This window comes from Periplaneta americana, chromosome 14 (assembly GCF_040183065.1).
Source record: "Periplaneta americana isolate PAMFEO1 chromosome 14, P.americana_PAMFEO1_priV1, whole genome shotgun sequence".
NCBI lineage: Eukaryota > Metazoa > Arthropoda > Insecta > Blattodea > Blattidae > Periplaneta > Periplaneta americana.
Genome location: NC_091130.1, coordinates 78,916,747 through 78,932,492, shown reverse-complemented (window position 1 = coordinate 78,932,492; position 15,746 = coordinate 78,916,747). Strand labels below are relative to the sequence as shown.

The 15,746-nt window shown below is 34.4% G+C and overlaps 1 protein-coding gene across 2 annotated transcripts in view; it reads right to left on the bottom strand.

Moving 5' to 3' along the window:
* The window catches only part of LOC138713998 (uncharacterized), a 64,134-nt gene that overhangs the window by 12,666 nt on the left and 35,722 nt on the right, over positions 1–15,746 (bottom strand). Inside the window, exon 2 of one of the 2 annotated variants that reach the window (XM_069846570.1) lies at positions 33–155. The exons of the other annotated variant lie outside the window; for it this stretch is intronic. Coding sequence (XP_069702671.1) covers positions 33–155 — 123 coding nt within the window. The remainder of the gene's footprint in view (positions 1–32; positions 156–15,746) is intronic. 2 annotated transcript variants of the gene reach the window in all.

Below are 15,746 nucleotides of genomic sequence, written 5' to 3'. Positions count from 1 at the left end.
GTTGGTGGAATGATAGAAGGAAACGGAAATACCCGTCTGCAACATCTGCTTTTCCACCACAATTCCATCACGACCTCGTCTGGGCTCGAACTCGGGTTGCCTGGATGGACAGTCAATGTACTCGTGCTTGAGCCACATATTCTGCACAGTTCGGGCTGTAGAGACGATTTTGAAACAAATTATGACAATTTCCAATCCATATCGAGGGCATCATACCAGAAGGGCGTGTCAACAAATGCAGTGTTACTGAAATATTTTAGTAGAAGCTACAGAAAGTATGTTTGAAAACAAACGTTTGAGAATTACGAGTACAATGGGCATAAAGAATGATCAAAGAATATACGAATATGATAGGAAAACTTTTTTCCAGATTTAAATGGCTCTAATGTAAAGTTGCAGTTTGTTGATAGGTGCTTCTGGCATGATCCCTCGATTGCACGTATTTTCGTAGCATTCGCAGTATGCAGTCTTCCACTGTCGTAATGAAATATTACTATTCACCAGTGTTTTTCAAACAGTGGTACGTGTACCCATGAAGGTACAATTTTTTTGCTCATTTCATTGTTAATATAGCATACACTAATCAGGAATTAAGATCGTTAAGACTGTTGGCATTTTGACGGAACTTTTTCCGTTTGGTTCTGCATCTTTATGAGAGCCTAGTTTTTCACATCGACCTGAAATGACAAGTAAGGTACGAAACCGCTTAAATGCAGAAAATGATTTCATTGTAGCTGTAAGTACAGTTAAGTAAAGAATTTTTCATATTATTTCAGCAAAACAGGCTTCGGTTTCCCATTAAGTACCCTTAAGCTTATGTTGCGTCAATGCCTTAATTTTTGTATGTACAGTGTTTCGGCAAAGGCTCTAAACTTAATTTTATGCACACCTGAATTTATATTAAACAAAATTGAAAAAAAAAAAAACTGGTCACATAATCATTCTGGGGATCCAAAATTCCCAAATCAAGTCTTCACAGAAAATCAAAATTTGGAGACAATTTTGACCCCTGGGGCCCCAAAATTTTAAATTTTATTTTTAATTCAGGTATAGAAATGTTTCAAAAATAATATTCTCCATTTCTATGACACTGAATTTTTCAAAATATTTAAAAGTATCGAAGACAATCCAAAAAAGAAAAAAAAACAATGTACACTATAGTGCACATCAGGCCTGAAGGGGTTAAAATAACAATTACTACTGAAGCATTTTTCCTGTACTTATCAATCAGTAAAGGCACTTTGTCAATTTCACATATCATATGGTCGTATTCATTGAGTTGCCCGCTGATTATTACTAGAAAAATAATATGAATAGACGAACTGTAAGTTATTGATTGTATAATAGTAACTTTCATAATGGCTTGTTATAGACCCCTATTCATTCATACGATACAGGTTATAAGAATATCACATGTAGAGCCTAATTCAGTCTTCCTTCGTACCAGAAACTCGGCAAGCATTGTGCCACGTTCATCCTAAAAGTCGTTAATATCATGTTACTAACAGACTTCAGGCTCTAGAATTTTTTTGTGGGTGGTATTGTATGCTTCGTCTGCAAGGACATCACTCTTGCTTCAAGTGCATAGTAGTAGGCTCGAGTTTTATCACCGGAAACAATCGGCTAAAAACCACTCTGCCTATCCTCTAGTAACGCTTCAAATGCACAACCCTTGCGTAATGCTTATCATTCGACAGTTCATGTGACACCCTACGACAAAAAAAAAAACGTCCTGTATCGAAGGTTGTTGTGAATAATGTGTTGGACACTACCAATATAAACATTAGCTAAATCAGCGACAAGACGAAACATCACACGCCTGTCTTCTCTGATCAAGACGTCAATGCACTTTACAATGTTGTAATTGTTGATTGTTTATCATAGCGCTCAATGCCCGACAATGACGTCCTTCCTGTTCCAAATAAGGGATCCATTTCGCAGCGCTACAGACACTCATATATAGATTATTCGAAAATTAGTCGCAACATTGTTACTGTTCTCCAACCAAGAGATTAACCGTGAAAGAAATGTGCTTACTATTGCGTCATCTACTGGAGCGAAGTAGATACTGTAGATAATAATATTATTACCGCTATAACGTCAGTTTAAAAAACATGCTCTCTCCTGTATATGTTATTTCCTTTATGGAGAGATTAAAAGACCAGGAGATTAACAGTGATCTAATTTTGTAACTAGGATAGTGTAAGTACGTGTGTATCAGTGTTATCGTTTGTGGTTTGAAAGTTAGCCAAAGGAGATGCGTGTAACCACGTGTGTGACCTTATGCCATCTTATGACATCTACATTCATTCACAGCATTACCCCGCTGCGTCTCGTTCCCCTGAGACTTTCTCCTGGTTGGCGTACAGTACTATTCAGCTTCCCTGCTAATATGATATATGTTATTTGCAGACATCGGATTCTAGGGCAAATGCCTATTTTGTTTCTTTAGGAGAAAAGTAAAAATAATTATTAATATTTGTGTTTCATGGAAATTGAAAGGTTTTCAAAGAGTTTTATAGTGCCCTAAAATGCCCTAAAACGGTTATTAGAGCCTAATTTGTTAATATTCGCCTAAAAATGCCTAACTCACTGTAAAGTTTCGCATTTTACTCTTACTTTTTATAATTTATACATGCATTCACTGCGAAATTTAAGGCATTTAAAAAGTGGAAAGTTTGCTTCACACCGGCCATGAAACCATTGATAAAGGAAACAAAATGTTTTGAATCTCACGACACTCGCAATAGATTTCACCGAATTTAACATGTTTGGAGGCATAAATGCCGACAAAGAACCAACCTTAGTTTTGAAGCAGGCAACAATCACAACATGTGCTGCTACCGATTCAGAGATATACTATACTATAAAAATGACTTTTCGGTCTGAAACCGATTAGCTGTACTGCCCTTCAGAGTGTCATAAAATCACAATTTTTGGAGAAAGAGTGTTTTTGAAATATTTATGAAAAGTCGTAAAACTGCGAATTAGTAGGGTATAATATTTAAAAGAATGGCCCTCCTAGTGTTAACACTACCAGGAAATGCAACAATAAGTGGAACTTTGTATTTTTGTCCAATTGAATCTCAATAACAATTGTTCATTTGAATGCTCGTTAACAGTTGCTCTTTCCCTCACCTTATTTGTGTTGAGAAGTTTTGAGCGGTAGGACGTTTTCCTGTGAAGTTTAATGCGATAATGCCGAAAAATATAAGTGCAAAATCTACATTCATCCGGCAATGGCTAACAGAATATTCAGAATTCACTTATGATGGAAAAATAATATTCTGCAAGATTTGTAGCAAACAGGTATGTAACAATAGTTGAAATATATAAATTCTATTAATTTTAATGAGTAGGCCTATAATATTTATACATTGACTGAGCTATCCTGAGGTATAATTCTTTTTAAGACCATTACACTTTAACCTTTTAAATTCCGACAGTTAAAGTATTTGCAGGTCATTAAAATTTTGATTGTTCGAACCCACTAACTTTGTGATAGAAATACGGCAATACAACAATTAGGATTTTATTTTAATTCAGTTTACTTTACATTTTTAGATTTCGCAAGAAAAGAAGTGCCACCTAAAGCAGCATGTGCAAGGAGCGGCTCATAAGGCTAAATCTCAGCAGAAAAATCAACTGCAACAAACTTTACTAACACAGCCTACTTCATCCAATCTCAGCAGCAATTTCTATGCTGATTTAACCAGAGCGTTTGTTGCTGCTAACATTCCCTGAAATGCAATTGAAAATCCGGTTTTTAAGACAGTTTTTACAAAATATCCCATCTGAGTCGACCCTAAGAAAAAATTACTTAGACAGAATATACAATGAAACTTTAGCTTCCATTCGGGAGGATATAGGTGATTCTTACATATGGGTCTCTGTGGATGAAACCTCAGATCCTATGAATAGGTATATAGCAAATATGGTAGTAGGAAAACTTAGTCCTGATGGACCTTCGATTCCACACCGCGTATGTGTTAAGGAACTTTCGAAAGTGAATAGCCAAGCCATTGCTTATTTTGTAAATAAAGGCCTACAGTCTTTATACTCAGGTAATATAGACGATTCTAAAGTTCTGTTGTTTTGTACTGATGCTGCCTCATACATGGTTGCTGCAGCTCCACTTCTTAAAACATTTTATCCTAACCTCACGCATGTAACCTGTCTAGCACATGGCCTTCACAGGGTTTCTGAAACAATCCGGAATGAATTTCCTCTTGTCAATTCGTTTATTTCTAACACAAAAAAATGTTTTTGTAAAGCCCCATCCAGGATTTCAATATTCAGAGAGAACTTTCCAGATATCCCACTCCCACCTCAGCCGGTTGTTACACGATGGGGAACCTGGATTCAGTCAGTGGTGTATTATTCTAAGTATTTTAAAGAAGTGGTCACAGTTATTGATAAATTACCTGAAACTGATAGTGCAGCGTGTGTGAAAGCAGTGAAAGATTATCTGAATGACTGACGAGTGAAAAACGACATTGCCTACATAACATCAAACTTTTCTTTCATACCTGCAAGCATTGAACAATTAGAACGTGAAAAACAATCTCTTTGTAGCCAAAGAGCAATAGTAAAGGAAGCTCAAGTGAACATACATTCTGCTTTGGGCGAAACTGGGAAAAAAGTTAAAAATAAGTGGGACAACGTATTAAATAAGAATGTAGGATTTTCATTGTTGGAAAAAGTATCAAGAGTGATATCGGGGGAAAGTGTAAATGTTCCAGTAAGTATTGATGTTTCTATTGTACCTAATTTAAAATTTGCGCCTCTCACATCAGTTTCGGTTGAAAGAAGTTTTTCTGCTTTCAAAATGATTCTCAGTGACAAAAGGCAAAGGTTAACTGTGGAGAATTTAGAAAAAATTCTGGTGGTGTACTGTGCAGATAATTATAATAAAATCTGAGCATGGAACTGAATTTCAATAACTTAAAATGAGTAATCTTGATATCAATAATCATTATTTCATTAGTTTCAATATATTAAATTTGTGCAGCTCTGCTTATAAATATAATATAGTATTCTTTTTTAATGTTTAAACATACTTTTTTGTGCGTATTTTAGTGTATAACTAAAAATTTCAGTGAAAGAAATAAGTATGATACCTTGATGTGCCTAAAATGCCTATTTTCATTAAAATAGAGCCTAATTTTACAAATTTTGAGCTTATTTTAGGCGCCTAAAACTGCAATTTTTAGTGCCTAAAAATCCGATGTCTAGTTATTTGTTACGAGGTAATGATCTCATTCAAACTATATACGCAGTGGTTAGGCCTATATTAAGACATGTGCAACTCCCTAATGTCAAAAAATTGTAGATAAGAGCAGGATCCTTTTCAAAATTAAGTTTTTTGTTTATGATTTGAAGGTGTATTAATCACTTATTATAGAATGCGTGTGGATATTACAGTCACTTTTTGGAACAACAATTACGACCAGCAACGCACCGGAAGCGCTGAAATCTCTTGAATATCCAACCCATTATGCTTCATTATGGTGCTCGTTGTCACGTGGCTATCAAGTGCTTAATTTACTTAATAGAGTAGTTGAAACTGGGAAATTCCTGAGCATCCTCAGTATTATCCGGATATGAGTTCCTGTAACTACGACAGTTTTCCTAAGATGAAAGAACCACTGAGAGGGATACGCTTTAGAAATAAGGTCATTATAACAGCTGTAGAGCAGTAAATTAGAAGCTTCGCGCAAAGTGACGATACGGATGACTCTGTCGTCTACCAGAGGTGTGGAACGGGTAATGGAGGAGATTACTATTAAGAACTCTAATTATTAATATTTTGCAATTCATTTTGTGTAAATTTTCAGAAAAGTCTATATATATATATATATATATATATATATATATATATATATATATATATATATATATATATATGTATGTTTTAAGTGTTAACCTTTACATAATAAGTTACAAGACGTATAAACGTTTTCGTTGAACAGTGTCAACATCTTCAGATACGAACAATCAATTTTGCAATATCATTACTCTCTACATTCTCTACACATACAATGCATGTTTAATGGCATACGGGGATAAAGCCTGTTAAAAATCAATATAATTATAATACACATTAATATTCTAATATTCAAATGTGAGTGCCTCTAATGTCAACATTTAAAAGTGTACATATAATGTACAATAGATATATTTTGCAAGTCATCACATGTAGGCTGGGTTATTAATAAGATAATATTGTGATGCTAAAAATAAGGTTAAAATATAAAAATGAGCTGACTATATGTTATATGTTATATTATGCATGTGCACATTTGCAATTGCAATGTTTTATTACATGTTTTATTCATATTTCCATATTTCAGTGATCAACATCTAAAGGAAGCACATCCACAACAAGTAAGTCAATATTTCATATTTCAGTGCGTTTAGATAACATAAGTATAATTTCGATTTACTTCAACAAAGATTAAAATTTGTTACCAATACATTACAATTTACATAGCTTCTCACTTCGCAATTATTCCATTATCCCAATATCAATTCAGTCAAATTCACATGTTACAAATTGCACCACTTGCTTCATTAATGCTAGTATCATTAATTTCAACATTTGATTTCTTCCAGCGATTTTAGGCACACGACTCACGTCTTGCTACATAAATCACTACATATACAGTATTGGATTTTGATTATTTATCTGTAAGTTCCATTCAATACAATATAAATAACTAAAATTAAATCCATTAATCAAAGTTAGTTTACCAACTTACGGTTTCAATTATTTTCAGTGTGAATGAACAGCAACAAAACATACGTACACCACCAAGTCAATAATTACAACTAAAACCCAATATATTGGCATAAAGATTACCACAATGATCTGCATAAGCATTTACGACAGGCTATGAAGCATACACTATGATGATGATGTCCACCTGTGGAGTAACGGTCAGCGCGTCTGGCCGCGAAACCAGGTGGCCCGGGTTCGAATCCCGGTCGGGGCAAATTGCCTGGTTGAGGTTTTTCCGGGGTTTTCCCTCAACCCAATACGAGCAAATGCTGGGTAACTTTCGGTGCTGGACCCCGGACTCATTTCACTGGCATTATCACCTTCATATCATTCAGACGCTAAATAACCTAGATGTTGATACAGCGTCGTAAAATAACCCAATTAAATTAAAATAAAAAAATTACACTATGATATATATTGGAAAGATGTGCATCACTAAAATATGGAAATATGAATAAAACATGTAATAAAACATTGCAATTGCAAATGTGCACATGTATAATATAACATATAACATATAGCCAGCTCATTTTTATATTTTAACCTTATTTTTAGCATCACAATATTATCTTATTAATAACCCAGCCCACATGTGATGACTTGCAAAATATATGTATTGTACATTATATGTACACTTTTAAATGTTGATATTAGGGGCACTCACATTTGAATATTAGAATATTAAAGTGTATTATAATTATATTAATTTTTAACAGGCTTTATCCCCGTATACCATTAAACATGCATTGTATGTATAGAGAATGTAGAGAGTAATGATATTGCAAAATTGATTGTTCGTATCTGAAGATGTTGAACACTGTTCAACGAAAACGTTTATACGTCTTGTGACTTATTATGTAAAGGTTAACACCTAAAACATACACAACAGTAAAGTCAATGACTGAAACAATAAACTTTCAATATGTAATTATTAAGTTAATTATGAATAAATGTTTTAGATCTTAATTAAAGTGTTGCTACAGGTAACATACTAGCCGTAAATCTTAAATAAATGTACATGTATCTCCGACGTCGCATGGCTTTTCTTGACAAAAGTAGAAAGACTATATCCATTTCACTGTTGGACTAACTTCCCAAACGTGTCACCATTTCAAACTACCTGTATTCCGCCAGTTATGGCTTCCTGGACACACAAAGTGTCACTGTCTCTAGGGCGGCGGGAAATTAATATATCTATTTTGTAAACCAGGTTGGAAGAGCTCGGTATGACTAAATATTCTTAATGTTGTGTAACCAGTACCAGACTGCTAGCACTGCAGATATCACGTCAGCGTATGTTTGAGTATGGGACAACTTAACTGTAGTAGCAGTAATGGCTGGTGGTCAAAATAATGAGTGTGCTACAATCTCTATATTGGCCTACTGTATACACTTATATGTATTTCTCTTAATCTGAGACTCGCCTAGTGACGAAATATGAAATCCATAAGACGTTGCTTCCTACTGCAGAACTTGTCAATTTACCCTGGTGTTAAACCCCTCCATCTTGGACATCATACTCTTTTCTATTGACAGTATTGCAAGAGCAGTGAGGCGATCCTGAGACATAGTGTTCCTTAAAAACGTTTTTATGCGTTTCAAGCAAGAAAAATATCTTTCTGGCTCAGCAGTGGTCATTGGTGTTGTAACCAAAATATTTTACAACTCCATTACTTCACAGAATGAATCCTGTGAATTGCTGGAGGCTATGTATTGTAACAATTGAACAGCCATCTATATTTCGGAAGTCGGGTCTTCCGTATAGAACTCCAAGTTGTGTCTTTAACACTCTTTTGTTCAGTACAGTATAGCTGTTGACAGCAACTTCAAGTTCGCGTTCAGGAAAATTATGCGAAAAATTGTAAACAAATTTGCTGTTTAACAATTTTGTTGCGTCTAGGTAGCTTAAAGACTGGAAACGATAAGTAATTTCATGAATTATACGGTCCATAGTTCCTTGGCTTCAATTTTCTGGGATTCCATTCTCCGTCGCTTGCTGACTGATTCAGGAGGAACCTCAAAAAACAGGTAGATGGCAGCAGCAGTCGGACACTTCAATTACCAAATACATTGTACATAGTTCCGAGTTCTTCCACAAACAAGCATTCTTTCGTTACGCTTTCCTTTTGCAATCTGCAAGCTGTGTCGTGCTTAAGCTGACTACAGCACTTCCCAGCGTAAAAATAGTCCATCAGAGCAGTGATTTCTGCTTCGCACATGCGCATTAATTGTCTACATTCACATGTAGAGTTTTGAATAGCACAACGAACCCCCTGAGGCACCAAAGAGTGAAGCGCGAAGACTGAACACTCTATAACGCGTCATGAACATAACCACGGGAAATTGTCAAATGACAGAGCAAATACTATTGTATTGCAAATACATTATTTGAGGAAAAATTATCATTGTGCTGTAGCATTGTAGCATATAAGGACGGGCCGCCCCTGTGTAATAGTGCTATCTGTTACAGCAGAATCTATTGACAAAACAGTGATTTTAGCCTACTAGTTACTCTGTCATTAATTTCACAATCCACAATATTAGCAGCGTCACCTGTTGCAGTAGTATCGATTAGTAGTTCACTGATTTTTCTAGGCACTCTGTTATCCATTTCACTCACAATTACCAGTATAGTTACAACCCTTGTTACGATCTTCTAGAATTTAGATATTCATGAGTTGAATAATAAATTTCTGGTTTCCTAGTCCAGCAATCGCTTTTCCAATTGTTCTTTGACGCTTAGCATCATGTTAAAATTGTTAAACTCTGTAGCAGATAGCAATATTGCTTCCTTGTAAGGTTTTCACTACAAGCTGATTCAACAGTTAATGTCGTAACGGTCACCTGTTCACTATCAGAATCGTTTACTCTCACATTACCGAACTTTAATATTATCCTCCCATCTATGTCTCGGCCTCCCAAAGGTATTTTTCTCTCCGGCCTCTCAACTAATACTCTATATGCACTTCTGCATTCGTCCATACGTGCTACATGCTCTGCCCATCTCAAACGTCTGTATTTAAAGTTCCTAATTATGTAAGGTGAAGAATACAATGCGTGCAGTTCTGCGTTCTGTATCTTCCTCCATTCTCCTGTAACTTCACCCTCTTAGCTCTAAATATTTTCCTAAGCACCTTATTCTCAAACACCCTTAACCTCTGTTCCTCTCTCAAAGTGAGAATCCAAGTTTCACAGCCATACAGAACCGGTAATATAACTGTTTTATAAATTCTAACTTTCAGCTTAACATATTTATGATTAGTTAAAATTATTCATTGCTGTAGAGTTAGTAGAATGTTTGAGGTAAATAGGTAATAGACGTAAATCTATTAAGGCGGTAGATTATCTTAATCGAAACTTACTTTTTTAACAAACTAGTAGGCTATAATCTTCCTACTGGAAGAAAACAACTGGTTAAGTACAGAAAGTGTATGAGGCCATACGGATGGAATTAAAGAACATGTACGATTAGCTTATATTATGAAGGAACTTTTTAACGAAGAATAGTTTAATAATAGAGTAGCTTATATTATGAAGGAACTTTTTAACGAAGGGTAGTTTAATAATAATGAAGCTCTGTTCTGAGAGTCAATTTTCCAAACTGCTTGCGGTCAACGGATAGCTAATATGTGAGAATAATTTTACCGTATTTACCTGAAGGACGGTGCACAGATTAAATCTGCTTTAATTATGTTTCTCTTCATATTTCTCATTGCAGTCGTGGATGCACAAAACTGCTTCACAGCTATTGACTTCGGTTTTTACGAAACAAGTAGGCCTAGCTTGTTCAATGCAATTAACGATCCTGCAATTGATAAATAATTTTCACGGTCATTGAAGAAATATAGAGCAAATTTACCAAACAACCAAGAGAGCTTGATGGGAATCCTGTGGAAGGTGTTGTACATTGGGTCAGTTGTACCTTGGGCCATTCATCATTTCTCTGCCGTCTGTGTTTTGAAAAATGAAGTATTACAATCAAGTTACATATTTGTACACAACAGTGCTCTCACAAAGCTTTGGTGATCTTCACATACAGTGGTTTGCTTTCTTTGTGAAGAAATATGTTTTTGATCTCAGAAAGTATTTAGTGTGTAGTGTGTTCTTTATTTTTTTTACGGGGCTATGTTATAATTCAAGACATTTCCAATAGTACGGTAAGATCTTTGTTTCTTTCTTGTTCGAATGGTATATTAGGTTATTGTTAGAATATAACAGTAGATAAGAAATGATGGGTACTAACTGGCTCCCAATGGCTCCCATGGCTCCGCAAGTGACGTCATAGTACTAACTGGCTCCCATGTGACGTCATAGTACTAACTGGCTCCCATGTGACGTCATAGTACTAACTGGCTCCCAGAGAATGACATCACGGAGAGGGTGGGGGGCTTAAATTATGACGTAGGAAAGGGGCGTAACTTAAATTACGTCAAGGTTAAAGTGTGACGTCATGCACACGTGCAGGTATGTAATTGAAGTTGTGGTATGACAAGTTCATACATGTTTATCTCATCAATGTTGCTATGTGTGCAAATATAATGCTGAGTCATATCCGGCAATTGTTCTCAGGTGAAAGACACAAGTTCATACATGTTTGAAAACTGCTATGTGTGCAAATATTATGCAAGGTCACATCCGGCGAAGAAGTAATCTATCACACTTAAACACATACATTCTTTTTCTTAAGATTCTAATGTAATGGTAATTTAATTGATTGGGGAATGGGTGTTGGAATGTGGGACATAAATGGATAAAAAATTAATCTAGCACACTTGTAAATTAAACAGGATGTGGCTGAAGTGACGTTATAAATTTGTAATTGAAGTTGGAAATGGGGGAGGGGAGTAAAAATTTGAAATACGAACGGCATAACTTAAAGTGTGGGGACATAAATTTTTAATTGAAGTTGGAAATGTAATAATTTGAAATGCACATGATCATACAAGTTTGTATAGTGGGGGGGGGGGATAGACAAGTTCATACATGTTTGTATATTTGAAAGTGAGTTGGGAATGTTAAAATAATCACTATCTGCTATGTGTGAAATATTATGCAAGGTTGCTAATTTTACTGGTTGTACTTTAAGCCAATTGCTGAGTAATTGATAAAAAATATTAAGTTTCTAATGTACTGGTAATTGAATTGATAAATAGTAATGGGAAATGGAAATTGGAATGGGGGAATTATTGATGGCGTAAATGGTTCTACCTTAAGCCAATTTATAAAAAAATTAATCTAGCACACTTGTAAATTAAACACATACATTCTTCTCATATTATTCCAGTATAATACATTTTGAGTGATTTGTTTAGCGTATTTAATACATTATTACCAACATTCAGTATGTGACATTATTATTTCGTAATACAGTAATTGTAGCAGATAAATCAACGTAGATGTATATGTTGTGTAATGCATAAGCGTGCAAATATTATGCAAGCTTGCTGAATCACTTCCGGCGACGATGCAATTGCTGAGTAATGATAAAAGCATGTTCTTCAAGCACCTGCAACGTGTCATATTACACAAATATTGCATGATGCAAATAATATGCAAGCTGTTAATTCACATCCGGTGAAGACGCAAGTGCTGAATAATGGCCAGCTGTCCAATGGATGTCCTGAAACTGGTTGTACTTTAAGCCAATTGTTGAGTAATTGATAAAAAATATTAAGATTCTAATGTACTGGTAATTGAATTGATAAATAGTAATGGGAAATGGAAATTGGAATGCGGGAATTATTGATGGTGTAAATGGTTGTACTTTAAGCCAATTTATAAAAAAAATTTAATCTAGCACACTTGTAAATTAAACACATACATTCTTCTCATATTATTATTATTCCAATGTAATACATTTTGAGTGGTTTGTTTAGCGTATTTAATTTAAGCCATGCATTATTACCACGTGTTATATTACACAAATATTACATGATGCTAATAATATGCAAGCTGTTAATTCACATCCGGTGAAGACGCAAGTGCTGAATAATGGCCACCTTATTATTATTATTATTATTATTATTATTATTATTATTATTATTATTATTATTATTATTATTATTATTATGGTTCCAATTTAATACATTTTGAAGTAACATTTATTGGATTGATTAATAATTTAATACATTTTCAAGTAACATTTATTGGATTTATTTTAAGCCATATATTATTACAGAAGCACTTCGTAATATTGTAATTGCTTCTTCTTCTTCTTCTTCTTCTCATTATTATTATTATTCGTCATAAAGAAGATTAAAGTGTGACGTTATAAATTTGTAATTGAAGTTGGAAATGGGTGAGGGCTGTTTATAATTTGAAATACATACGGCATAACTTAAAGTGTGATGTTATAAATTTGTAATTGAAGTTGGAAATGGGGGGAAATTTGATAAAATTCTGATGTAATAGTAATTTAATTGATAAATAGTAATGAGTAAGGGAAATTTGCAAGTGTTAATTGGAATTGGAATGGAGGAATTATTGATGGCGTAAATGGTTGTACTTTAAGCCAATTGATAAAGAAATTAATCTAGCACACTTGTAAATTAAACACATACATTCTTCTCATATTATTCCAGTGTAATACATTTTGAAGTAAAATTGAGTGGTTTGTTTAGCGTATTTAATACATTATTACCAACATTCAGAATGTGACATTATTATTTCGTAATACAGTAATTGTAGCAGATACATCAATGTAGATGTATATGTTGAAGTGTGCAAATATTATGCAAGCTTGCTCAATCACTTCCGGCGACGATGCAATTGCTGAGTAATGATAAAAATATGTTTTTGAAGCACCTGGAACGTGTTATATTACACAAATATTGCATGATGCAAATAATATGCAAGCTGTTAATTTACATCCGGCGTCTTATGTTACACAAATATTGTATTGATTACAAGTAAATAATAGCTATCTGCTATGTGTGCAAATATTATGCAATGTCACATCCGACGATGAAAGTGCTGAGTAATGATAAAAAACATGTTTTTGATAATGACCTTGGAGGTAATATGGCTGGATGATGAGGTGAATTATTTAGAAGTGTAATGAAAGAAGTATTGCAGTTTGGAATAATAGACATTGAAAAAAAATTTAGACAGCAGTGGGAGGGGGGGCAAGATGATAAATAATAAGCTCGAATTTATACAACTATTACACTATCACATATTTTATAAAAGATCTTTGTCAAAAAAAATTGGTAGTGTAATAGCAGCCATAGCGTTAATAATGTCTCACAATATTTATTTTTAATTTTAATTTACATGATACTGCATCTCCAGTCTCGGTTTGAGCTGAAGAAGAAGAAATCGCACAATTTAAATGCTCTGAGTGTAAAAAACAGTGACCATGATGAAGCGTGGTGAATGTTCAGCTTGATTATGAAGAATGTTCGAATTCTAATAAATGTTCTTTTTGGAAATAGTTTTGCACTGTAATTTTCTTCTATGTCTTAACCATCCATTTCCACCCCACATAACCAAAGGGTTGGGTTCGTTTAGAGAATTAACCTATAACACTTTCCTTTCAAATATTTGTAATCCTTTTCCAATATTAAGAATTGGTATATAGGTTTTCAAATATTAATAATCCTTAAGAATTGGAGTATGAGTTGAGATTATTCTAAACATATATGTTACCAGAATATAACATAATTCCGGTGGTAGCTTATTGATTTGGGAGTGGTGGATTTGAAATGTTTGTATGATAAAACCTGAGGATGATTGAGAGAATGTCAATGATTAAACTGAATCTAGTCATTGGGGATGGGGATGTGCTTGGTAAAAGAAAATAGTAACAACATAAAATTATGCGTATATATTTATTCATAAAAAGAAATGCAATGCACTGAGTATTGAAATATATTTTCAGTTAGTGAATCCCAATTGTGATGTTTTCACCAAAATTGAAGAAGTAATACATTTTGAGTGGATTGTTTAGTGTATTTAATTTAAGCCATAAATTATTACCCACATTAAATTCATCAGAATGTGACATTATTATTATTATTATTATTATTATTATTATTATTATTATTATTATTATTATTATTATTATTATTATTATTATTATTATTAGCCATATATTATTAGCGAAAGTATGATTTAGAGCAGTTCGTAATATCCACTTAAATTCCAGAGTAGTATAAAATTATACTGTATTAAGTGGATCATAAAGAAAGTGCAATTCTAAAGAAAGAGATTGTGTATGACATAAGTTGGAATTTATATTGATGCTATGTGATGCAAGCCTGCATTAACATCCCGTGATTGTTTGACGACCACCTGCGATGTATTATATTACACAAATACTGTATGCACATAATAGCTATCTACTATTTTCAACAAATATTATGCTAGCTTGCAATACAGCATGACGTTGCAATAACGCAACAGCATGTCGTTGCAATAACGCAACAGCATGTCGGTGCAATAACGCAACAGCATGTCGTTGCAATAACGCAACAGCATGTCGTTGCAATAACGCAACAGCATGTCGTTGCAATAACGCAACAGCATGACGTTGCAATAACGCAACAGCATTTCGTTGCAATAACGCAACAGCATGTCGTTGCAATAATACAACAGCATGTCGTTGCAATAACGCAACTGCATGTCGCTGCAATAACGCAACAGCATGTCGTTGCAATAACGCAACAGCATGACGTTGCAATAACGCAACAGCATGTCGTTGCAATAACGCAACAGCATGTCGTTGCAATAACGCAACAGCATGTCGTTGCAATAACGCAACAGCATGTCGTTGCAATAACGCAACAGCATGACGTTGCAATAACGCAACAGCATGACGTTGCAATAACGCAACAGCATGACGTTGCAATAACGCAACAGCACGTCGTTGCAATAACGCAACAGCACGTCGTTGCAATAACGCAACAGCACGTCGTTGCAATAACGCAACAGCACGTCGTTGCAATAACGCAACAGCGCGTCGTTG